The sequence below is a fragment of the Oryzias latipes genome, chromosome 1, assembly GCF_002234675.1.
Source record: "Oryzias latipes chromosome 1, ASM223467v1".
Classification (NCBI taxonomy): domain Eukaryota; kingdom Metazoa; phylum Chordata; class Actinopteri; order Beloniformes; family Adrianichthyidae; genus Oryzias; species Oryzias latipes.
The window spans coordinates 28,658,211-28,683,636 of record NC_019859.2 but is presented as its reverse complement, the minus strand read 5'-3'; the positions used below and the strand labels follow the sequence as shown (position 1 = coordinate 28,683,636).

At 45.2% G+C, this 25,426-nt stretch overlaps 2 protein-coding genes across 7 annotated transcripts; one reads left to right on the top strand and one right to left on the bottom strand.

The window, feature by feature from the left end:
• The first annotated feature begins 231 nt into the window (after positions 1-231).
• dcaf15 (DDB1 and CUL4 associated factor 15) lies at positions 232-7,973 on the top strand. Of its 2 annotated transcripts, none has more exons than XM_020705242.2 (13): positions 232-398; positions 936-1,033; positions 3,041-3,179; positions 3,256-3,362; positions 3,439-3,584; positions 3,660-3,821; positions 5,091-5,633; positions 5,715-5,806; positions 5,899-6,021; positions 6,352-6,434; positions 6,499-6,603; positions 6,669-6,784; positions 7,342-7,544. In XM_020705242.2, the coding sequence occupies exons 1-13, from the start codon at positions 258-260 to the stop codon at positions 7,377-7,379; spliced, it is 1,893 nt and encodes a 630-aa protein (XP_020560901.1). In that variant the 5' UTR covers positions 232-257; the 3' UTR covers positions 7,380-7,544. The 2 variants fall into 2 exon arrangements, with proteins under 2 accessions (XP_020560901.1, XP_011477286.1); XM_011478984.3 differs by lacking the exon at positions 7,342-7,544 and adding an exon at positions 7,551-7,973 and having other exon boundaries at positions 240-398.
• A 333-nt stretch (positions 7,974-8,306) lies between these two features.
• Positions 8,307-24,629, bottom strand: rfx1 (regulatory factor X1). 5 transcript variants are annotated; one of them, XM_020705231.2, is made up of 18 exons: positions 24,447-24,629; positions 20,453-20,822; positions 18,827-18,915; positions 18,662-18,751; positions 16,430-16,503; positions 16,035-16,320; positions 15,773-15,954; positions 15,483-15,602; positions 15,235-15,356; positions 14,460-14,578; positions 13,779-13,882; positions 13,297-13,448; positions 12,974-13,071; positions 10,942-11,091; positions 10,325-10,536; positions 10,105-10,258; positions 9,989-10,034; positions 8,307-9,905 (listed from the first exon to the last, which is right to left on the bottom strand). In XM_020705231.2, the coding sequence occupies exons 2-18, from the start codon at positions 20,799-20,801 to the stop codon at positions 9,757-9,759; spliced, it is 2,496 nt and encodes an 831-aa protein (XP_020560890.1). In that variant the 5' UTR covers positions 20,802-20,822; positions 24,447-24,629; the 3' UTR covers positions 8,307-9,756. The 5 variants fall into 5 exon arrangements, with proteins under 5 accessions (XP_020560890.1, XP_020560887.1, XP_011477294.1 ...); XM_020705228.2 differs by having other exon boundaries at positions 8,307-9,908; positions 24,426-24,628; XM_011478992.3 differs by having other exon boundaries at positions 8,307-9,908; positions 24,447-24,628.
• Positions 24,630-25,426: the final 797 nt, after the last annotated feature.

The window sequence follows — 25,426 nt, the reverse complement described above, 5'->3', positions numbered from 1 at the left end:
ATTTTAGACGATTGTTTTTTTCCTTCGTTTTTTAATAATAGCATCAAATACTTTGGTGTGATTTAACTTTATTAAGAGTAGAATTTGGATTTGTTTTTGATTTCTGCTGTCCCTCCCACAGCTGAGAACTCACCTGTCTGTCTGTGACGCTCGTGAGTTTCCTGCTCGGCGTCACCTTGTGTTTTGCTTCCTTTGTCATCCTTTTGATTGACGGATCTCTGAACCAATCAGAATAGGCTCGAGCAGGAAGACAACCAATGGCAGCAGGGCCGTTTCGGCGGGGAGGAACAGTGAGGAGGGAGATGGCGCCCAGCTCGAAATCTGAAAAGGACCACAGCAAGGAGACAACCCCTAGGAAACACAAAGACCATGTCGTAAAGCTTCTAATGCGTGGAAAGGTTAGCGTGAATGTTATGGCTCGGTAATTTACACCCAAAAGATTGGTTTAGAACCAGAAAGTCTTTCAGGAAAGGCCCTCTCTGATGCACGATGCTAATTAGCGGCTAACAGCTGGACGAGCCAGGAAACTAATATGCTTATCCCTTAACCTCTACAGAAACGCAGATTTAGTAAACGCAAGTTTTACGTCTGTTTTTTGCTTTACATTTAAAGCCAATAGGAATAGATACAACAATTCCTTTTAAACCTGACGGACGGGCCAGTCAGTGTGGTGTCTCTGCTGCGTAGCTAGCTTCAGAAAAGCTGCAGAGGTGTGTTTGTAGTAACCGGAAACAGCAGTTTGCCTTTCTCGTGTAACCCTGGGGTGCACACCTGTCCACGTAGCGGCCTACTTTGAAAAGCATTCACCTGAAAACTACGTTTTATGTAGTGCAGCTTCACTCCAGCGAGCTGACAGCTCTCTAGCGCCACACGCCGTTGATGGTGACGTAGTGGTGAGTTGTTGTAACTACAGCTGTTCACTGTGCGCTTCACAGCTGTCAGGACAGTTTTCCCAGCGCTTGTTCAGGAAGCTGCCTCCCCGGGTTTGTGTCCCACTCAAGAACATCGTCAGCGAGGACTTCCTGCGAGCGGGGTCAGTGTAAACAAACGCACAAACTGCACAGCACCTTTACAACTCTTCATGTTTATCTTTCAGCTAGTATATTTGGACGTTAACTTAAAGACCCACTCCAATGAAAATCTCATGCTGGAGTAGATTTCTAAAAAAAATTAAGCTCCAAATAGCATTTCTGAGTATTCATTAGAAACATTGTAAATCAGGAGCAGATAAAAAAAAAAAGGTTGTTTGTAAAAGCTTGTAGCTGTGACGCAGAAGCAACAATCGGTGGGCCACAAGCTTCCTGCTCTGCTCCGCTCCATTCCGATGCATCCACTTGTCAACGACTAGATCCATGTACGTCTTTGTTTTCCTCACCTGAGCTGGTGCCGGACTCAAAACTGTACAGCTGGATAGCTCCAACATCACTAGCTGTTTTTGTTGCAGCAGTAATGTTAGATTTGGGTTGTGAGGGGATAAGCTTTGGATGATGGGAAATGGGGGTGAGCTTCCTCCCCGCTGAAAGTTCTCCCCATAACCGGGAGCAGAATTTCCAATCAACTCTTGCTTCTTTGCAGAAATCACCCTAGAAAACGACACCGATTTTTTATTTTATTTTTTATTTTTAATCTAAAACCGACTTAATCATAATAAAAAAGAAGGTTTTTAAAATGGATTAAAAGAGGATTGGAGTGGGATTTTAAACCATGTTTATTAAACCATCAGACAACTTTGCAAAACCTTCAAAATCAAAAAAGTTTTATGTTTTAGTGAAAAAGGAAATGCAGTTTTATTCACATGTTTTGGTTGTAGTGCAGGCACCCTGAGGGTCCTCTACATGTTTTCGGTCATCTGTCCAAAGATCGCTGTGTGTATTTTTTTAGGGTGGGGGGATCTCTCAATCTTCTGACGTCTGTCACAGGTGGTGAACTCTTTATCCAGCTCTTCATCTGAAGGCCTCATTTACAACCCTTCTTACCAAACAAAAACCTTTACTAACAAAAATCTAGCTTAGTTACAAGCAAAATACTTTTTTGAGACTGAAAACTTTCTTTGGAACAATAAGCCGCCTTACGATAACCATATAACCAAACTCTGTGTTGCAACTTCGGGCCTCCTAAAACATCTACTGTTTGCTTGAAGTCTTGCTGCTCTTTCAGAAGATCAGGATGTTTTTGAAGCTGCTTCCTCACAGTTTTTTGACCACTAAACTCCAGGAAGTTCCACTGTATTTCTTTGAACTTGGCTTCCGTTCCTTCTGCAGCTTGTTTTTTGTTGTGTACAGAACCAGTTTTCTTGCTCTGTCTCCTTAAACCTTCTTTAAGCTGTGGAAACACCTGCAGCATCTTTCTGCTTTCTTTGAGAACAATCACAGCATCTGGTTTGGTTGAAGCCCGATCTGAAGAACATTCTGTGTTCTAAGGCTGAATCACAGACTGCTGCTTTTCTCGTTTCGCTCTTCAAACATCTTCTGCTTAAACTGGCAGACCCTGATGTCTGATGGGGGTCTTCTCTGTTCCCAAACCCGTTCATGTTCATCTATTAGAGCTTCTTTGTGAAAACGCTCCTCTACTTCTGTTACATTCCTCTCTTAACCTTGTTTGTTGACTTTGCTCTTGTAGTTCTGTTGGGTTCTTCAGGTCTAAATCCTGTACCTCTCCACTTGAAGTTGAAATGAGAGGCCATTATTCCAAAATGGATGCTTCCATAGGCTGTCAGGATTGTTTTTTTTTTCTCCTTGATGCCTCGCCTCCTAGTTGTTCATGAAACCAAGTCCTCAAAGTTTGACTCACTTGAAGATCGGTCCTAATAGTTGTTTGAACAGCCTCTGTGTTTTCAGCTCTTCTTCAAATATTTCATCTATCAAATGTTTTTTTTCAAACAGCAGAATATTTAATCATCATTTGGGATTGGATACTTACAAATGCAGCTTTAAGCCTGCTGGTTCACACCAGACAATGTTAAAGTCCTTCATCTTCATCATATGTTGTGCCTGGCATGTTTCACCACGGGGCTGACAGCAGAACGTCTCTCTTCCTGTAGGCACATCTTCCTGGGCTTCACCAAATGTGGCCGCTACGTTCTGTCCTACACCAGTGACTGTGGAGAGGACGACGACTTCTGCTTCTACACCTACCATCTGTACTGGTGGGAGTTCAACCTGCACAGCAGACTCAAACAGGTGCAGGGAGCATTTCCACGAGCGTCTTGGCTGCGGACTGCGTCTGCGCAGACTCACACCTGCCTCTCGTTTTCAGGTCCATCATGTGCGGCTTTTTGCAGGAGAGGAAATCTACAGTGACCTGTACCTCACTGTGTGCGAGTGGCCTAACGACCACTCCAAAATCGTCATCTTTGGCTTCAAGTAAAACGTTTACCAAACCTTTCTCCATTAAAACAAAGTGGAACGTTCCAGCTTAAGGCGGTGTTTGTGTCTGCAGCACTCGCAGCTCCAGCTCTGTGCTGATGAATCTGATGATGAGTGACGAGAACAACAGGGACATCTACATCACCATTGCCTCCATGCCTCCTCCGAGACCCTGTTCTCAGTGCAGTGCGATCCCGCCAGCCACCACCGTGCGCTCAGGTAACCACAGAACCGCTCCGCCTCAGCGTTCTCTGCAGGCCGCCTCCCTCTATGATGTTCCCGCTGTTTCCACAGGGAGCAGTGAATGCCTGGAGCACGGATACGTGCTCAACAGCAGATACCAGGTGGTCTACCCCTTCCCCACCTTTCAGCCGGCCTTCCAGCTAAAGAAGGACCAGGTCATCCTGCTGAACACCAGCTATTCTCTGGTGGCCTGTGGCATCTCCCTCTGTTCAGGTCAGACACGTTTCCTCTGAGCTGCTGGAGACCAAAGACCACCAACCCACAGCTAGTTCTTTCAGAGGTCCACGGGGGTTTGTGCAGATGCTGGAGCGCTCCTCCCTGTTCTCCTCCTCCCAGTTGAAGGAGGATGAAGTGTTGTTTTCTGTGCTTAAACAGATCAGTTTTTTCTTCTTGTCCTGGAGCTGCACTCAAAGCAGATTTACCACCATCAAAAATAGCCTCTTTGCTAATGTTGCTAACCTTTCCCACGCCATTAGGTCTCTGAAATGTGCAAATGCACCGACACCTGCGTTCATAAATGATGAAAGTAGTGAAACTTTCCGGAACAGGCTACTGATGCCAGCTTCAGACTGACTGAAACAAGGGTTTTGGAATCCCCCTTTAGCCCACAGTGTTCACACTGGACGAGCAGGGAGGGGCTTCCTTTTATTTTATTTTCCTACTGTCTACTAGCGCCTATCCGGTATGATGATGCGAAATGCAGAAGTGGAGCAAATCCCATAAATCTTGCTGCAGGCTTTTTCTTTCACAGCTCTATTCCGATAAATAAAGGACATGGTGTCATAGAATTATAGCCGGAAATAAACTGAAATGATTCATTTCTCCTTCATGATCAATCAGAGCTGTGGCGGTGTGGGATTTTTGATCACTGCGGTGATGAACCAGCAAGGGGCGCGGTGTCCCCTCCGTCAAACACAAAATCCCCCGGCGGCCGCGTCAAAAATGAATACAATTACAACAAACAACAGTTTGTTGTAATTGTAATTATTGACAAACAACAGTAACAACTAACTACTACCTATCTAACTAATGCACGAACTATATAGGTTTTGTAGAATGACTGTGTCAGGCGCTGCGTGTGTAGGAGGAAGAAGCGCACACAAGTGTGTTGGGGGTGCGTGTTGATTCTTCTGCAGCGGACCGCTCTCAAGCTGCAGGCGAGTTTCACCTGTGGTCTCTGGTACAGACATCTTCTCAGAATATTATCTATTACCCAGAGTCCAACACGGTCGTAGAAGCTTGCATGGCGATGTGTGAACAAGAGTGTTGAACACGGAAGCCTGAAACAGGCAGTTACAGAATATTCATTGAAAGTGGCCCCTTGCACCCATGTTGTGGTAGAAACGTAGTCCGGCTGTAAACACATCATTATTCATATGAACATTCAATTCTCAAATCAATCGTTTATCTTAAACAGAGATTTTGGAGAAGTGTGTTTGCTTATGTGCTGCTGCTGTGGTTGTTTTTCCATGTCACCTGTAGGGCAGCAGTCGTCTCAGATCCTCTACACTAAGGGGGCGGCTCCGTCAGCATCTTCCTCCTCACCGCCGTCTTCTCTACCTCAGGGGGTTCCTGAAAGTCGGCCGTCCCACTGTAGGCCTGCTGCGGTTCCCTGCTCCCCCAGCCATTCTCAAGCAGCCATGCGTGCCCGCGAGTTTGCTGCTGACCTTTTTAGGCGAGCCCAGGGAGGGGGGCAGGGGGACAGAAGGACCACTGGATGCAGCGAGAAAGAACCCAACCATCCATCAGAAGATAAAGGGAATAACGCTGAGACTTTCCAAGAAGCAGATGACTGTAAAGGACGGCTGACCAGCTCACCACCAGCATCAAGCCTGTGTGGGGGGGTCACTCATCCACTGAGCATTGAACCTGTTCTGCCACCTGCCCCATCTTCATCACTGCATCCATCAACCTCAGCTGCATCCTCCTCCCAGGATTCCACCTCCACTGAACCTGGATATGTGAACTACTCTCGCCTGCATTACCGCCTGCAGCAGCCGGGGGCAGCAGAGCAGCCCTCAGGAGGTGAGGAATGGACAGATGGAGAAGTGGAAGGTGATGGTTTTTCCCGCTTCTCATTCTTTCTTCCATCATCTTCCTCTGTAGGATATGAAGATGACAAAGTGCAGCTGGCATTCACGGTCACGGACCTGAAAGGACGGAACCTACAGCTGGTTACTGGACCTCATGATGGACAGGTCAGTGTCTGCAGAACCGCAGCTGAGGCTCTGCTGTCATTAGTGATGCTGAAATCTTAGAGCTCTAACCATGCTCCTCCCTCCCCCACTAGAGTGTTTGTGTTGAACAGCTGACCCTGGATTTTGAGTATCTCATCAATGAGGTGATCAGGAATGACGCCAGTTGGGCTCCACAGTTTTGCTCCTTCAGCGACTATGATGTTGTGATTCTGGAGGTGAGCACTCTGCAGTCCGGCCCGTTCACGACACGTAAACAGAGTTTTGGAGTTCCAAACAGCTAAGCATCTCAGAATGACACATAAATGACTTCTTTAATCAGGATTTCTAAAGACTTCTGTTCAGACTGATCCTCTCATTCCAGTTTTCTCTCAGTAGCTGTTTCACTCTGACCTCTACTCTCTTGTCTTTACTTGGCCGGTGTCCTAGGGTGACATTGACCAGCAGTCTGACTCTGAGAAGCCGTTCAACAGGTCTCCAGAGGTCCCTCTGGAGCACCAGCCTCTCTGGTTGCACAAAGCTCAGCTGCTGTGCTCTGATGTTGACAGGTCTGTCCAGAAACCAACACGGTGATGATCAACATCGGTCTGCTGCTGCTGGCGTTTTCCACCTCTGACCAGGAGCACTGCAGGTACGTCTGTCGGTCCAGGGTCTGTGCGTGAACGGTTTCTCACTGCAGGTTCTTCTGTTTTCAGGCCAAACACCTACCACTCCAACCTGCAGGTCTGCTGGGACCTCAACACAGGAGCGTGCTGCACCGTGGGGGTGGGGGACCTGACGGAGGTCAGGGGTCAGACCAGGTGAGGGTCTGCTGCAGACATGTGTTGGTGAGCTGTGGGCGTGTTAACAGTGTTTTCTCCTTCAGTGGGAGCGTGTGGAGCTCCTACAGGAAGTCCTGCGTCAACACGGTGATGAAGTGGCTGCTTCCAGAGAGCAGCTCCCGCTACATCAACCGCATGACCAACGAGGCGCTGCACAAAGGTGAGACAGAACCACCTGCAGCTTCTACTTTATGTCTGACCATGGCACGGTGACACTTTTCCCTGAATCCGGTCTGTCAGGCATTAAAAAAACCATGACAGGATAAAAGCTCTTTTAATAGGATTCCTTTTTTTGGTTCTGCCTCACTACCAGCTGAAGAAAATCACAAACAATCATAAATGTGACTTCTTATGGCAGAACACAGTGATGTTTCCAGATTCTTGTCATCACTTCTCATGGACCACCAAGTCCTCAGTTCTGATTCATTAAAACTAAACTGAGATCAGTTAGAGACTCCATGAGACTTTGCACATTTTTAAAATCTGCTGTAAAATCTCAGTGCAACTCGCACTAGGAAACGGACATCTGCTGTTCTGGTCCAGAATAGTGGGGTTCTGCTATGTGCAGGTGGAAGGAGGATTAGGTTCTTCTTTCACCTCCTCTGAAGCTCCTTTGTTGCTTCTTTAAGTTCTCATGTAGACTGAGGTGGTCCTGTGACACCAAAGTAAACTGAGTCCTGCATCACAAGTGCTTATGGTTGCAATCTGCTTATATAGACATCAGCCAAAAAAACAAAAACCCAACCCTCTGCTGAGGGGAACCGATCATCAGACAGGAGCTCCAAATGAAGACAGTCCCCACAGATCAAAGGACAAATCATTTTCCGTAAAGGGAAGTCGACTGTTTCATTTTAGCCTCAGGTTTCCAGCATTAAAGCCTCATCATGATGCTGCCGCCGGTAACACGACTGTCTGCTGGTTTGCAGGTTCATCTTTGCAGGTGTTGGCTGACAGCGACCGCTGCACCTGGATTGTGTTATGAAGAAAGACGCGGAGCTCCAGAGTTAACGTAACACGCGAGCGCAACCTGATCGCCGCGGGTTCCGGAGCTGCACGATTTCAGAAGACCCGAACGAAAAATGTGTCAGCAGAACCTTCTATCTGTTTTCTGTGAAAGCCGGAGCTGAACAAACATCTTTCTCATGGAAAACTCTAACAGCTGCTTTAGGACCCGGCTCTCCGGGTCAGAAGCACCCCAGGGGCCGGGCTGAGTCTGCCGTATTTATAGGTGAAGGGACTCTACTTGTTCTTCAGTGGAGTAGAGACAAAGACCTTCACCCTCTTTGTTTACTCCTGTAGAAGTTACCATTCTGCAGATATTTTTGCTAAAATAAAACTCTTGAAAGGTTTTCACTCTTTTATTTTTAACACCTAAAAACTGGGCAGGAGGTCTGGGGCACCTGCAGCCCCAGTCTCAGAGAAAGAAGAGGATCCGAACCCGGGGGCCTCCAGAGACTCCCAAACCAAACTGGTCCCAAATGGGGAGGCTCGGCTTTGACACAGAAAGATCTCCTCAGAAGCAACAGTTTGTTTTTTTTAAGTGGTCCTGCTTCTACAGGCAGATGTTTTTTCTATCATTCGCTCAGATTCAAATAAATGGTGACAATGTGCATGTGGGGGGGTTGGGTTCTGAGCTGGGGAGGACAGGAAAGCAGCGATGAGGCCCAAACATCACCACCAGCTCAAGTTCATCATCTCCATATTTTTATTTCAGGCTGAAAACCTTAGAAAGGCACAGATTGAGAGGCGCCCCTCCCTCTGCAGTCTGGTCAGTGGTTAAGGCAGGAAAGGGGGAGGGGGGGGGTCATGGATAAACTACAGACTACACTGAACTGCATCCTTAACTGACCCAATCGTTCAGATTTTGAGTCAAGTTGAGTTTGACAAGAAACTTGAAAGAAAACTGAAAATTCTCTCAATGTACAGCAGAGTAAATAAACATCTGGTTTTGTTGTTTCCCCATCTTAAAAATAAATGATCAGTCTGTCGTCCTAATGGCAGGTTCATTTGAACAGTGAGAGATAGAAAATCAAGAAATCAACTTTGAAGATTTTATTTACACTCATTTACATTTCGGTGAGGGGATTAATAGTTACAAGGGGGTTAAAATACTTAAGAGTTCTGGTTCACACAAACCAGTTAGACTCTCCTGATCAGCCTGTCACCTGAGTTTGAGACACCTGTTTAAACTAATCACCTGTAGAAAAGACACCTGTCCACAGAATCAGACAGACTCCAAACATCAGAAAGACTAAAGAACTTTCAGTGGATTTAAGGGAGAAGATTGTAGAGCTGCACAAGACTAGAATGGACTACAACACCATCAGCAAGAAGCTGGGGGTTAAGGAGGCAACTTGTGCTGCAACATGACCATCAATCCACTTATAGGTCTGGGGCTCCAAACAAGATCTGACCTGGTGGGATTTCCATCCATGATCATGAGAACATTATTAATGTTATTATTAATACCACAAGGGTTTAACATCTCGCAAAGTCCTTCTGCTGAAGAAAGCACATGTGCCGGCCCACCTGGAGTTAGCCAATGAACACCTTCATGATTTAGAGAGTGATTGGGAGACGGAGCTGTGGTCAGAAGAGACTAAAACTGAGCTGTTTGGTATCAACTCAACCCGTGGTGTTTGGATGAAGAGACATGCTGCCAATGACACCAAGAACACCATCCCCACTGTCAAGCATGGAGGTGGAAACATTATGGTTTGGGGGTGTTTTCCTGTACAGGGTTAGAAAAGTGAACCAAAATTCCTCCTGATATCTGCAGAAATCTGCTCATCAACTACAAGAAACGTCTGACCTCTGTATCACTAATAAGGGTTTTGCCACAAAGTATTTGTGATTTTCCATCTCTCACTGTTCAAATGAACCATTACGGTGACAGACCTTTTCAGAGGGCAAACCAACAAAATCAGCAAAAGATCAAATACTTCCTCCAGTCTAGATGTTTTTCTTTAGTTTCACAGAACCTCAGCAGCATCCATTGAAGTCCACTGAACTCCAGACTAGACAAATATGCTGGACATTTTCTGCATTAATGAAAACAGTCTTTAAGGAGAAGCAGCAGCACGGCTCTGCTGAGAGGAACCATCATCACGTGCGCAGTGTTGGTGCACGTGATCAGCTATGGGTGTCAGTGAGCGCGTGCAGATTCAGACCCGTCCTGGCCTGCTTGGCTGGAGGCGGCTCGTCACAAACTCCAAGGGAGCCTGAAGGCAGCACCATCTCTGCGCTCTCCTCCTCGCTGTCCTCCTCCTCCTCTTCCTCCTCTTCTGATGAAGACAGGAGAGAAAGTCAGCTGAGGGTTCCAAAAACACCTGTGTGTGTGTGTGTGTGGGGGGGTCTGTCTTACCTTTATCCAGATCTGGAGAGCTTCTGCTCTTAGCAGAGTTGGAAAACTGGGGGAAGAAAACACACATGAGTTCAGAGCTAACACGTGGGCGGAGCTTCAGAGTGCCGCTCACGCACTTCTGCCATCACAGCGACGGGCGGCTCTCCTTTGGCCTGGGCCACCCGGTGCTCCACCAGGAAGTACATGTACTCGTCGTAGAGCAACCGGATCAGGTGAAAGGAGCCAAAACTAGCAGCACTGCGTAGAGTCAGGTCTCTGATGACCATGGAGCTGAGGACAGAGGGAACCAGGAGCTAGAACCAAACCACAGACCAATGTCGGATTTGAACCTCTCACCTGTAGAAGGACCAGTTGAGCAGGAAAACTTTGGCAGCTTTGGACAGAGCAGCAGGGTTCTGCTCAAAGGGCTTCAGGGCCTCGGACACAACGCCGTCCAACCAGGAGGCCCACTGTTCCAGAGAGTTCTGCTGCTGCAGCGTGGCTTTGAAGTCCTGCTCCAGACGCCGCACCACGCCGTCCTCACACTGACACACCCAGGACGCCTGCTCCTGTGGGAGGGGGGACACAGAGGGTCAGCCCCCACATACCCGGCCTTGTTCAGGTCCACACACAAACCCACGCAAAAGACACAAACATATACAGAGACACACAAAAAACATAGAGACACACAGACACAGACAGACACAAACACATCCATACAGAAACTACACACAGACAGGCTCAAATATAGACACACTCAACACAGAGACACACATACGTACACACCCACATTCAGACAGACAGAAACACATGGACATGGAGACACACTTACCCAGACACACACAGAGACACAAAGACACAGAGACAAGACACAAGCACAAACAGGGACACAGACAGAGAGATAGAAACAAACATAAGTACCCATACACAGAAACAAAGACACACACACACACACATATGCAGGCAGTGGTTACCTGCACATTACTGAAGTCGACTCGGTTGAGGTCAGAGAGCATTTGGTTGATCTGAGCTGAGTTCTGGAGGACGGCCCGGGCAGCCTGGGCCAGGTGGTTCAGGCTGGTGTAGCGCCGAAGCGTCTGGGAGAACGAGCTGACACACACCACCTGAGTGGTGGGGGAGGAGAAGAGCTTTATGACACAACCTTTCCTAAATTGTTGAAGGCCTTTCCCCACCTCTTTCCTTCATGTAACCACCTACGTCTGCTCAGCACCACAGGGAGCTGAGTTCCAACATCATGAACATCGACTGACTTCATGTCAAAGAATATTCAAATATTCTGTTTACGACGCCTTAAATGATAACTTCTGTAAATTTATTTCTACAGCAGAGCAAAAAACGAAAACTCTTTATAATCTCAAACTGTCTTTTAAAACTAAATATTATTGAATACCACAAATATACATTGGGGCAAAAAGTCATCCACCAATTGTGCAAGTTCTGTCACTGAAAAAGATGAGAGAGGCCAGTAATTTTCATCAAAGGTAAACCTCAACTATAAGAGACAAAATGAGAAAAATAATTAATCCAGCAAATTACATTGTCTGATTTTTTTCCAGAATTTGTTTGCAAATTATGGTGGAAAATAAGTATTTGGTCAATAACAAAAGTTCAACTCAGTACTTTGTTATATACCACTTGATGTCAATGACAGCAGTCAAATGTTTTCTGTAAGTCTTCATAAAGTTTTTACAACGCGTTGCTGGTATTTTGGCCCATTCCTCCATGCAGATCTCCTCTAGAGCAGTGATGTTTTGGGGCTGTCGCTGGGCAACACAGACTTTCAGCTACCTCCAGAGATTTTCAATGGGGTTGAGATCTGGAGACTGGATAGGTCACCCCAGGATTTGGCAGTGTAGTGTGTTACTGATGATAGTCTTTGTCACTATGGTCCCAGCTCTCTGCAGGTAATCATTCACCAAGTCCTCCTGTGGGGTTCTGGGATTTTTGCTCATCGTTCTTGTGATCATTTTACCCCACAGGGTGAGATCTTGCTGGGAGACCCAGATGGAGGGAGATTATCAGTGGCCTTGTTTGTCTTCCATTTCCTAATAATTGCTCCCACAGTTGGTTTCTTCTCACCAAGCTGCTTACCTAATGCAGATTCAGTCTTTCCAGCCTGGTGCAGGTCAACGGTTTCTGGTGTCCTTAGACAGCTCTTTGGTCTTGGGCATAGTGGAGGTAAGAGTGTTGTGGACGGGTTTCTTTTATACAGATAACCAGTTCAGTCAAGTGACATTAATACAGGTAACTAGTGGAGGACAGAGGATCCTCTTACAGAACAAGTTATAGGTTTATGAGAGTCATAAATCTTGTTTGTTTGTAGGTGACAAATACTTGTTTTCCACCTTAATTTTAATAATAAATTCTTTACAAATCAGACAATATGTCTTTCAGTTTTTTTTCTCCGTCTCTCATAGTTGAGGTTTACCTTTAAATTGAATTACAGGCCTCTCTCATTTATTTAACCCTTGCGCTATCCTTGGCACTTTAAGTTGGGTCATTTAGACCCACTAGAAAGTTGTCTGAACCTTTTTTTCTTCAATGATTTATGATCTTCACTGGTGTCCATGGATTACATGAAATCTTTCCACCTTTATCCGCCTTTGTCATGGTAGGAAGAACACGTCAATGTGAGGGTGGGGTCATCTAAGATAAAACAAGGGTTAAGAGACAGAACTTGCACAATTGGTGGATGACTACATTTTTTTTTGGCCAAAAGTAGACGTCAACAGTTATTTTTGAGTTTCCATAGTTTGTTCTTATTGTTGTTTGTATTGTTTGTGCTCTTTTAAATTAAGTTTGTTCTCATCCTTAAAACCATCCAGTAACAGAAACTCATCTAAAGAAAGGATCAAATCCAGTGAACATCAACATTAATTTTAAAGACAGCTGGAGACAGCCGATGTCTGAATGGTCAAACAGCTGTTTCTGAACCCAGAGGTCCAAGTCATCAGACACAGGTCCAGTCTGGAAGAACGCTGTTACCTTGATGCAAACCATCTCCTCTGGGATGTTCATCATGGCTCCTGTCAGCCAACTCTCCAGATTCTTGGCAAAGTTTCGGATGGCCTGAGTTAAGGCACCTGCAGAGGGGTGGGGGTGGGTGGTAGGAGTCAAACAGCACATTCAGATTCACACGTCACACTTTTGTAAAAGGTTCAGTTTAGCTGGTTTTTACTCTCATGTTTCACCCCCTGAGATGGTTTGTTCCATCTGTAATATTAATCAAGAAGCCAACAACCGTTGGGCTTTATTGCATTGTCACATTTTAAAGGGCCTGTGCAGTCGAGGCACGAGCGTGCACGTACTGGGGATAGGTCTGAGCACGTCAGGGATGAGGGCGTCTACCAGCGCCTGGTACAGCAGGTTGTCACACCACCTGGTCCACAGCAGCACCGGTTCAAACTTGCACAGCAGCACCAGCAAGGATTTGGGCAGACAGTTCTCTGCATCATCGGGCCTGGAGGGGAGACAAGTGAGACAGGTTGCGCTAACATACTACATAGAGAACAAACCTTGATTCTAAGTAGGACCAGAGTTCTCTTGTTAAGTTCAGGTGAACTTTCACACCTGCAAAACCAGGAGGACCATCAGAGGAAACCAGACCTGGATCAAACCAGGACCAAACTAGATTAAAGATGGACCAGACCTGGATTAGATCAGGAAAAGATCTGGATCAACCAGAATCAGATTGCTCCCTAATTGAGTTTAGAACCGTTCCTGCTGAAAGTATTTCAATGCAGAAAAGTGAATCCGCAGGCGTGAAAGGGCGTGGCCTATTCATACTCACAGGTCAGGGGATTCAGGATTGTTGCTCTCACTAAACCTCCAGAAGGATTTCCAGAGCATCTCCACGACGTTAAACTGCAGGTTGATCATGACGTCCAGAACAGCCTGTGAGAAGCAAACCCAGATTCAATGATGGGAAACGCACCGGTTGTACGTTTGGGTCCTATCCTGAACAGGGTGATGTCACGTGAACACCCGAATGAAAAAGGCTCCTCTTCACAAACTGCAGAAGGATTTATTAATTGCTTTCAAAATATTCTACCAAATTTTTAGCAATAACGAGCCTAGGAGAAGTTCTAACCATGATTATCCAATACTTGAGTCCAATCTGTATTTCTCAACTGATTGATCTAATGTGCCAGTTAATATTGGGATAACAAGCATCATGGTTCTCGATCAAACAACATGGATGTTCTTCTGGATAGGATGCAGTTACCATGTAAAGACATGTACTAATGTTGTCCTAAACATGTAAACAACAACACTCCCTTCAATACAACATGTACGGTCCTCAGATTGAGGCCTTTTGTCTGGATACGGCATGTGTGTAAACATGGGTTTTTGTTCTTCGTGTTCACCTGACAGCTCTGCTCCGATCTGCACATCTGTTCATTTGCTTAGAGCAGCCTTTTTGCAGTTCAAGAACAGACCTTTGTGCGTGTGTGTGTGCACATCTCCTCACCTCACAATGCTCTCTGTACAGATCCCGAAAGACCTTCAGGTGCTCCAACTGGATCCCATCCGGCAAAGACTGACCTTGAAGATCAATGTCCACAAACTCTGGTAAAGGCCTGGAGGTCTCTGTGCAGGACAGATGTTCATTTCACATGGACCGTCAGAAAACCCCTTCCTGAGCTTTCATGATAAGGCATTGCTGATCCTACCACACACTCACAAGATCACCAGTATATCACAAGATGACACGACTGATGTTTTCTTTGGAAAATGAAAAAGATTCTTCCTTTCCTGACATGGCCTCAGACATAGACTTCCTGTTTTTAGCTCTGCCTCTATATTGTCTCATGAGAGCAGAGGGGACGTCCTCGGTCATTCACCTGTTCTTTCTGTAAAAGCATGTCAGCACAGACAGAGCTGACTCTCTGCTCTGCTCTACTAGAGTTAAATAGTCGAGCGCATCATACTGGAGAACATTTCTGAGAGGTTTTGGAAGTGAGAACTTCCCAAACGTACAGCATTTTAATTGTCTTTGAGTGAAAACAAAGACAACAAGCTCTGGGGGATTTCAGTGATAATGCTAAATCATAAACAAATGAAATTATGAAGAAGGAATTCTTCATAGCTTCACTTAAGACGTAAAACGACATCAGCAAAGATAAAAAGAAGAACAACGTCTGAATGGATCTCAGTGTGAAAGCCTTTCAGGGTCCAGTTATGGTGAGAGGAAGCTCAAAAGAAAACCTGCAGTTCTACATGAAGAATTCAAAGAAGGCTCCTACCAAGGAACTGCTGATACTGTTGCACCTGAGTGGAAATATCTCCAGGTGCTCCTGGCTGGAGCTGGCCTATCCCACCTGCGATCCCATTGGACAGCCCTGGAGCTTTCTGAACGGGTTTGATCCTAGCAGGAGGGTGACAGAGGGTATAGTGACACACTAATAGAATCTTACACCAATATCAAATGTTCAGGAAGTCAACTGTGAAGATGAAAGGTGAAGTGAGGTACAGATGCTGCAGGTGTTCATACCTGCTCTTCTGTGAGAAAGGCTGCTGCCTCATGGCCATGTGCTGCTGCTCGTCCATCAGTCTGAGCAGAGGAGAGCCAGATTTGATCCTCAGGCCATAATAGTGGTACTTGGAGTTTCCTCTGAAAGGCACACAAAGCCCTTCAAAAAAGATGCTTTTGCGTGAAGTCCAGGTGTTATGGGTGTTACATTTATGAATTTTTTAACTTTTTATTTTATTTTAAAAAACTATTTCAGCTTCCAGATTTGGAATTTTTCTGTTATGTCATGTCGTGTGTGTGTGTGTGTGTACCTGGTTCCTAGTCTCCGGGTTCGCAGCCCCACAAAGACCGACCTGATCAGTTTCCCAAAGGAAGCGGCATTGACAGGTTCCAGTTTCTGCTCCTGGCAGTGCAGCAGGTAGTGGTAATAGAGGGTACAGCGGGGTAAACTGACTCCCTCAGCCCCCTCATAGTTCTCACACAGCCATTGCACCTTGGGAAAATAAGCCAATAGCATTAAATGTCTCATGTTTAGTTTGTCTGTCCTGCTCCTTTCTGGACGTTTTGACTCACAGTAGCAGGTGGGGCTCGAGAGTTGGGGCTGCCATAATTGTGACTTCCTCCTGCAGAGCCTGCTGCTTCTCCTCCTATTATGTAGCCTACAGGAATGGCATACTCCCCTCCACCTGCAGCATCACCGCCACTACCTCCGGCTGTTGCCACAGCAACGGGCTGTGCGATCACAGAGCCGGCAATGTCTGACCCTGGACTGGGTGTGGCCTCATAAAAGTTGGAAGAGGACGTAGAACTGGTCTGGGAGAAGATGACAGGGTCGGAGAAGGGGTAGGTGTTGGATCGACTGGACAGGAAAGAAACAGATACTTGGATTTAAAGGAGTGCACAGCCGCGTGAGCAGGAAAGTTCAGAAGGTGAAGAAGACACCTGAAAGCAGGATGCTCTGGCCTTACATGGTGGAGGCGGGGAAAGATGATTCTCCTGCTCCATCCACATACTGCACCTGACCCGTAAACACACGCTCCACCTAAATGAGGAGAAAGACTCATTTCTCATTTGTTCACATTTGCTGTTATGTACAATGTTAGAATGACCAGTTTTACATCAATTTAACACTAAAAATCAATAGTAATGAGGAAAGCTTTTATAACCCAGATCCTATTAATTAACTTTAATTAATTATTATTAATTCTTATCTCAAATAAAAGCTTTCCTCTGGTAATACTGTCGCGATCAGTCAATCAGCATCTCGTGCTGTGATTCAGTCCCAGATGGAACAGGACAAAAACAAACATTGAACAATCTTGTAGAGTCTTTCTTAGGTTAAAGTCACTTTGTCTTTTTTTTTCTTTTTCATTTTGAACAACTTTACGGACAACAGGGCTGTCCTACGCATTTGAATGGTTTCACCTGTACCATTATAATAAAGGGTAAAATACCCGTGTGACCCCACCGTCCGTTTATCCAATTCAACACAAAAACGACCATTCTCCAAAACAGAAGTCACTGGCTTCATAATTAAAAGAACATATTGTCCTTAAAATTTTAATTTTAACATTACTGCCGAAAAAATATGAACATGGCACCAAAATAGCACTCACAAGTGTGCTTCAACAGTTTACAAACCTCTTCATGGAAGTGGAAGTAAACTGTTGTTCTCCTTCAAAGTTTAAACACGTTTGAAAGTCAATTGAAAGATTGATGAAAAAACACAGAATTACAGAAAGTTGTGTCCAAAGTCTGCAGGCGCGTGTGTGAATTTACCATGTGGTGAATTTACAATGTGTGTAAATTTATTGTGTGTAAATTTAACATGTGTAAAATTTATCATGTGTGTGAACAGTTTTTGTCTTTTGTCTGGGTCCAGCTCTTGGTGCAGGTCTGAGTTGGTGCAGGTCTTGCTCTGTTGTCCACATTTGAAAAACCGCTCAGTTGTTCTAGAACTGTTCTTATATTCACTGCAGTTGATTTGCAACATGTGTCTTCTGTTTTGATCAGTTTTCGAATCGTGTGTGTTGTGAATGCCAGCTGTGTTCAAAAGGAAGAATGTGTCATGTGTTCTTCAAAGAGCAGTTGGGCATTTTGCAAATTGTGTTTTTGGCTTAGACCAAAAAGTGATGTTTTTGAGAAAAGAGACCGAGAAACAAGGGGTTCAGTCTAAGTGATCTTTCTAACTGAAACAGCTGTTTCCTAATGCCTGTGTTTAATGATGAATTCTATTTCTCAAAGAAGTTTAGGGAAAAATTGAAGTTAAGATAAAATGTTAGTAATCACAAAATAAAAAACAGAGTGGAGCTTAAGACACCAACAGACACATTTAACTAACAACTGCACTAAGAGGAAATAATTTTTTCCCCACAAAATGAATAAAACATTTCTTTAAAAGATATGTTTTCCCTTTACCAGTATTTGCTCTAGTTTAAATGTAGACATCTGACATTTTTGTGTAAAACATTCTGAGCATGCTGCTCATCTATAACTGTTAAACTTTTACAGTTTCTCTTTTGCAAACATGAAAAAAGTTTGCTTTATTTTGAAACAAATGATTGTTTAATGAAAAATGGTATCCTTGCTGTCTGTGCATTTCTTGTTCGGCACTTCAAAACACTGAGCAAAAAAAATTACTTTAATATTTGTACATCCTCTTATGGCCTTTAATTGAATCTATTTTTGAAACGTAAACTTTTTTTGCAACATTTTAGAAAAGCAGCGGCAACTTCTGTTTTTTGTTCTGCGATAATCATAGAAAATACTCCTGAAGGGACTGTTAGCTGCAAAGCTGTTGAAAATTTAGGACTACCGGTACTTGCCTTTGCACACCTAAGAAAAAAAAGGTAAGCAGACCAGTGCAAAAAGTTTGTCAAGAGCTTAGAAATTCTTGAAAAAACAACAAAAAAAACTAAACAGACCCTTTAAGATGTATAGAATGTCATAATATATTACTGCTGCACCTCTCCAAGACCTTCTTTTTCTTTAAATTAAAAATATTCTAACTTTTTGAATGAAAGTCAGGCATCCACACGTGATTGTGGCCAGTTAGCAGAACCTTCCTAATGTGGCATGTTACTGCATGGACAAATGTCTACGGGAGACGGGTCTCTGAGATCTGAATGCCTAGATCTGGTAAGCAAACAAAGAAATAACTGTGTTGTCCTGTGCTCCTGGAGACATGCTAGTCTGGTTACCTCCTGGCTGATGTGCAGTGACTGCAGGTTGCCGACGTGGCTCGTCTGATTCCTCTTGGCTGACTGTGACGCCGCTTGCAGCACTGACCTCTGAGGGTGAACAACATCCATAGGATCAGAGACAACCTGACCAGAGGAAGACAAATGTGGATGTTAGTGTCCCACCTGCTGAGGTGGTTGCACCGCCTGCGTGGGAACACCGGGGGCCGACGGGCTAGAGTCTGACAGACTGTCGTTGGAGTGAGCAGAGCCCTCTGAGAAAGAGACGGCAGATTAATAAATGCTGATTGAAAAAGTAACCAACGTGAGCAGTACTCACGACATGCTGCTTCCAAGTCATAGTAACAGCCTCCACAGAACATCTCGCTACATTCACGACTTCTTAGCTGGACTAACTGGAAGGTGTTGGCGGAAAAGAGGCAGAGGAGGAAGAGCGTCACGCTCCAATTCTCGTTTCATCTTTCAATCTTTCATGCAGTAAAACAGCCTTGGACAGCTAAGCTCCCCAGATGGAAAGAGAAATCCCTCCGACTTGTAAACATGCAGATCAGATGAGGGAGGGAAACAACAGACACATGTGGACCACTGAAAAGACGGACAAACATGGGACGGGTGCTGGGTGGAGAGCGAACAGACAATTTTGTAAGCGTCACACTAAAAAACAGACAATGATTCGCTGTTGTGCAGTTTGTGTTGCCCTTACTTCTACTGTGACTGTGGAGTTGAAGTCTACCTGGACTTTACCTACAAAATTGTTTCAATGTTCTTTGCTGTCACAGTTATTAATAGGGAAGTATCTCCTCACAAGGTCTTGGTTCCAATCATCAGTGACTGAGGACTGCATCCGACTTTCACAAGACACAGACGAGTAACAAGTCTTCCAACATTTTCCATGCCACGGGCCAGTTTCATGTAGAATAATACTTTCATGGTCCAATATAAAAAACAATAAGGAATGGGCCTTGGAATGGATGATAAGGAATGGGTCTAGATGATAAGGAATGGGTCTAGATGACCCCACTCCCAACGTTAATGTTGGGAGTGGGGTCATCTAGACCCCACAAGATAGCACAAGGGTTAAAAGAATACAGGACCAAATAATTGTTGAAAAATGAAAGTCAATTGTGCTCCAGGTGTCTCTTCATCTTCTTTTGTTCCAGTTCCACAACAACTCAAGGGGTTCTGACCACAAAAGGTTCATGCAAGCTTCTGCCACTTCGTAGCTGCTCCACCCACTTCTAACTTACAGTCCCAGTTACCTCTCGAATGGTGACAAATTAGGTCCTCAACACCTCTACAAAACATCCATCCCTTTAGGGCAAAACAGAGCAGCTGTTCCCCTGCTTAGAACTGGGGAAGAGTTTTGTTTCCATGAACAATACTTTAGGTTTGTAGTGCCATGCAAAGGGATTTGAAGAGTCTGCTCTTCCAGCAGAAGGGATGATGTCATGCGGGAGCTAAACCACTGCCTTTTCATCATTTCTGTACATTCTGTAGAGATTTCTAGTTTTTCAATGTGAGCAAGGATAGAATAAAACCCCTGGACACATTTTTTAAGCTTCTAAACATCCATCTGATTCCACTAAAAGTATCAAAGTCACCCTCACGAGTACAGCGTCGCTATAATGCTGATGGTGGCAAAGATCCTTCATTGGTCCATGCGATTCATCATCAGGTTCCACACTGTACACCCTTCCTTGATTTAACCTGAAGTCCAACCAGCCATGCTGGATGTAACCCACGTGTGGTGCAGTACTACAAAGCAGGCTAGTGTGGTTTCCCCATCCTCACCTGTAACTGTAACTATGAGGTACTGAGGCGGGCTGCTCTGCCCGTTACTTTTCTGGACCACGGAGTGCTGGACCTCCCGGTTGACGTACTGCTGCGTGGAAGTTGCCAAGACGACCGGCCTCTGGCTCCGAGCCTGTGTGGGTGCAGCTTGAGAACACAGTGCATCCTGTCGGGGTTTTGAGATGGTGGCTGACTGGACCGCTGCAGAAATGGCTCCAGAAGTCGGCAAGACCTCAGACAGGAAATGTGTGGTCTTTACTGATGAAGGTGTGGTGGTGGCAGGCGTTGCTATGGTTACACCATCAACCTGCTGAGGCTGCAGGTCATCAGAGTAACTACAAGTTGCCATGGAAACTAATGCTTTGGAGGTCTGTGAACAAAGAGAAGCACCTCTTGTTATGAGCTTTACATGCGGCAACAGGTCTTGTGTTTGTGTGTGTGTGTGTAAGCATGAATGTATGCAGGTCAAAGGTCAGAAAAAGCAACAGGTCTTCTGTCTGACATCACACAAGCTAAATACAGTCAGGCATAAAATCATTTATAGCCCATTTATACATCATTTTCTCGATTGTAAATGACACACGTGTGTCTCCTGGAACATGAGACGACAAACAAAAGGTTTCATAGTGGAGGGAAAGATTTCTCAGCTTCCTTTTCCTTTCAAACTAAAAGTGACATGTCTGGAAATATTCACATCTCATGCAGTCTGTGGGAACGTTTAAAGTTCTTCATCAGTCTGCCATCACCACCAGTGCATTCTGAATCTGGGCTCAGTTGGTGGAAACATCAAGGCGGATGGTCTAAATCAGTGTCTCCTAACCCTGGTCCTCAGGGGCACACTGGCCTGCATGTTTTCCATGTTGCCCTGCTTATGCACACCTGATTCAGCTCATCGTCAGGCTCTGCAGAAGCCTGACAATGACAGTCATGAAAGGCAGGTGTATTTCAGCAGGTTTGGATTGAAAAAATGCGGGACAGCGTGTCTCGAGGACAAGAGTTGGGAAACACTGGTCTAAAGCAAAGCAGTAAAACTCCAGTACCAAATACAAGCTAGTTTCTAATTGCCTTTTTTTATCTGCTGCTGATTCACCATGATTTGAATAAAGAAATACTCAGAAATGCAGTTTTAATCTTAATTGTCTTTATATATGTCCACCATCATGAGAAAATAGAACATGTTAAAAACACCAAAAACATACTGTATTTGCTCCAAACACCACTCTCTCTCCTCTAGAGACACTGGATCTCCTAGTTTTTCTGCTGAAGAACACTCCTTCCTCCTCTCCTTTTTCAACAAACAGTGGTCCAGTTTTCACCCTGTGTAGATCAACACCACTGCTGTCACCCATTTTTTTCCTGGGTTACAACTGATCTAGTTTTAAATCTCTATGTAGTATTCTAAGGGTTTGCAATGGACGCCCTTCCTGACACGACCTATGTATTTAGCATATTAGGACCATATGAGCATGGGACCAGCACACAAAAACACAGGACACTCCCCCCTTGTGGTTTTATTAGCTCACTGCCAAAGACAAATGAGCAAATGTACCTATCAGGGAACACAAACTGGTAAGAGAAGTTTTTATGAAGTATTTGATTGATTTTTCTTAATCTTGTCTCTGTTAAATAATCATCTTCTGGGAGAGACTGTGTAACTTTCTATCAAGAAGAAACTTGCTAGTTGAATAAAAGTCAAAAGGTCTGAAGGATTTTAGGCTGGGCAGCAGGAAAATGTGATTCTGTGGCACAAAATGCTAGAAAGAACTTCAGTAACAAACAAGCACAATAACACAGTGATTCCGGCTCCACTTCTTTTGAAAAGGATTAGTGACAGGAAGCTACACTTATAAAAAGAAAGAAAAAAAACGACGGTTTTGACAACAGGAACTGCTCTGGTTGTCGTCTCTTTGTATGGTCTGTCTGTGTACACACTGAAGTGAACCACACCTCAAACATTAGTGCAAGGAAAGACTTAGCTGTTTTCCTCTGTACATCAACAGTGAGAAGACAGATATGTTTCTATCACTGCTTAAGGTGAGTCACATGTCTGCCCCGTCACTGTGTTTGATGTCACAATGTGATTTTAGATAAAGTGGAAGAGGTGGGGCAAAGTGTTAAACAGCCCTTAAAAATGGAAGCACACTACAAACAAAGTGCTGAGAGAAACATCCATCGTTCCTGGTGACAACAGAATTTTCCTCCTATCTGGTCATGCACTCCACTATATTTGATATTCATAATTTAGAAAACCCCTTTTACAAGACGGTGAAGTAGTATCTGTTACACTTCGGTCTGCCATCAGTGGATCTTTGTGTAATGACCGTGTTGCATGGAAGGTAAGTCCTAGGAGGATAGGTTTAATCCAGATGCGTTCCTGAAGTCGCAGTTGTCCAGATCTGGCATGTATTTAAAGAGCAAAATGTGGAGGGGGGCTGAAGGTAAAATGTAGTACCTCAGGACCCACCATCCTGGATGCTCTTCATGTTTCTCTGCTTAAACACACCTGCATCTATAACTGTCATGATCTGGCCTCTGCAGAGCTTTATGGGTTAAAAGCGTCTGTATCATGCAAAATCAACTTTGTGAGTTTTCAAGAGTCTTAATATTTTATTCCTCACAAAAAACAACCCCACATCGGTATTTTGCCCCATTCACATTGCTAAAACCCTGATCTCTGAGCACCTGCCCCTCCCAATCCATAGAAGTGAGCAGGTTCTCACATTGTGACATCACAAAGTGAAGAACAGCCTCTAACAGGAAGAGTCTGCGCTGCCAGCACTGCCCCCAGGCTAACACACATGCCCACTTTCTCTGTGGAAAAAGTGCAAAAGTTCAGATGTGGTTTGTTTTTGCGGGCGAGACACAGACATGCTGCAGACGCCGCCTCTAGGTTGACGTCGTGAAATGGGCGGCGCCCACACGGAGCTAAACGTGCATCAGAGATCGAGTCGTCTTACTCCCAGGCGGGAAAATGAGCTCTGAAAACAACTCATATTTCATTAAAAAAATCTGTAGTGTGCCAAAGCTAATACATTATCGTCTACTCTGAAAGAATCAAGAAAAGCATGGTATAGCCCTTTTGAATCAGGTGTGTTTAAGCTGAGCAACAAGCAGGAGGGGAAGCCTAAACCAAAGCTGAGGCGGGAAAATGGGGACTGAAACTTAGAAAACCAGCCACAGCACTTCCTTGGGTAGCCCTCACCCCAAAACCTCCTCTGATGAGAGAACAGACTCTCCAAACCCTAAAAAATGGAGGCGTGGGGTCAAAGGTCGAATAGGTCCAGCCCCGAACTATTTAAAACTATACAAAGTAGGAGTTATGGTATCTAATCGCACAACTCGGGTCGTGGATTTGGGCCGAAGCAGCCAATGAGTCGCTCCTTGGAAAACCAGCACGCGCGTTGACGCGCATGCGGAAGCGCAGGAAGCGGCTGGACGACTTCAATGTCACCGCAGAAAGTTTGCAAAGTTACAGTGACGTCATGAAACGCGTGTCAGGCGCGTGTCTCATTTTCAGCGTTAAACATGGAGTTCGTACATGTGTGTCTTTGCGACTGTGTCGCCCAAAGTTTTTCACCGGGGCCGAGGAGCAAGAAGTTCCCAGTGTGGAAGTGTGCGCCACCCCCCGCTTAGTCAGTGACGGTCAAACAAACTAACCAGCAGCTGCCGGCTCTTTAACTGGTTAGTCTTTGAGCGCGTGACCACATTACCGCACCCGGCAGGTTAACGTGCTGTGTCGAGAGACACTCGGCAGACTGTTCAGCACACGACGTTAAAGCTAAAGTCAGAAGTGCGCGTTTACACACCCGCCATCTTGTGCTCTTATTAAAATTATGTCACATCGCCATAACAACCGTCTGCGTCTGCTCAGAGCTGCTCCAGGTTTCGTCACGCGCCCGGACTTCGCCTGGACGTTTGCGGTTACGCGCACGGGCACATTAACACCAAATCAACTAACTAAACCGAAATTCACACAAGATGCACTTTTTTTTACCCGTGTGTCCGAGTCCTGTTCTTTGTTGTGGTTTGGTTGTATTTCCTCAGGTGTTGAAGATTGTTGTTGTTGTTGACTCCAGTTGCTTGGATCTTGTCACCACGACTACCGTGGCTATGGCGCCTCGCCTTCACCGGGGCAACTGTTGCTACCCTCCCCTGAATGCGCTGACCCCACCTCACGGCCGATTGGTCGAAAGGGGAGGTGGTTGGTGACGTCACCAAAGAAGTGGCTCATTGATTGGAAGATTCACATGTCTGTCTATTTCCAGGTCCCCTGACTCGAGTGACCACTTGAACTGTTGTGATACTTTTTAAACGCACCCCGGAAAAAGTGAGCCAAGGAGTTCAGCTCTCATTATGCAAGCGGAGTCAGGGGGTGGTCGTGGTTCGGGGGAAAGCCGCTCTTTCTTACGCTGAAGGGCGCAACATGGAACTGCTTATTATTGCGCAACACGAAAAAAAGTTCACTCACTTTCGCTCAAAAGCATTTTGGAGAAGGAACATGTTGTACCATGAGAAAAAGTAGTGATTACAGTTTCTATAAAAGAGGAGTGAGAGGAAAACAGAGCCAACGTAAATGTAACGAGTTTCCCTACCCTAAATAACAAACATATTTGGACCCAGGGGTGCAACTACCCAGTCATAGGGGTATGTTGCCACAAGTATAACAGCCCCCCCCCCGCCCAACACCCACATACACACACATTATAAAACGCCCCATCCACCCCTCCTCAAGATAACCACACACCCATACAACACTTCTTCTGTGTTTAAATGTAATCTAATTTGTTCTTATCTGATCTGGCCCATCAGGACATTTTTTGGGCCATTTTCAACCATGTATTTCCTCAATGAATCCCCAATTCTGTGTGGTGAAGGTCATTTAGAAGGATCTTCTGAGTAATGCCTTGCCCCAGCCCTCTCCTCTGTACCTCTCTGTTCTTCTCCCTCCTCATCATCAGCTGATCCTCTCTCTTT

Coding starts and splice junctions, on each gene's coding strand:
- dcaf15 (XM_011478984.3), top strand. CDS start 258: ATGGCAGCAGGGCCGTTTCGGCGGGGAGGAACAGTGAGGAGGGAGATG. Junction 6,022..6,351: donor ATGATGTTGTGATTCTGGAG/GTGAGCACTCTG, acceptor TGATGTTGACAG/GTCTGTCCAGAAACCAACAC. Junction 6,435..6,498: donor TCTGACCAGGAGCACTGCAG/GTACGTCTGTCG, acceptor TTCTGTTTTCAG/GCCAAACACCTACCACTCCA.
- rfx1 (XM_020705228.2), bottom strand. CDS start 20,801: ATGGCAACTTGTAGTTACTCTGATGACCTGCAGCCTCAGCAGGTTGAT. Junction 18,752..18,826: donor CGGTGCAACCACCTCAGCAG/GTGGGACACTAA, acceptor GTTCACCCTCAG/AGGTCAGTGCTGCAAGCGGC. Junction 10,035..10,104: donor CCGTCGCTGTGATGGCAGAA/GTGCGTGAGCGG, acceptor TTCTTCCCCCAG/TTTTCCAACTCTGCTAAGAG.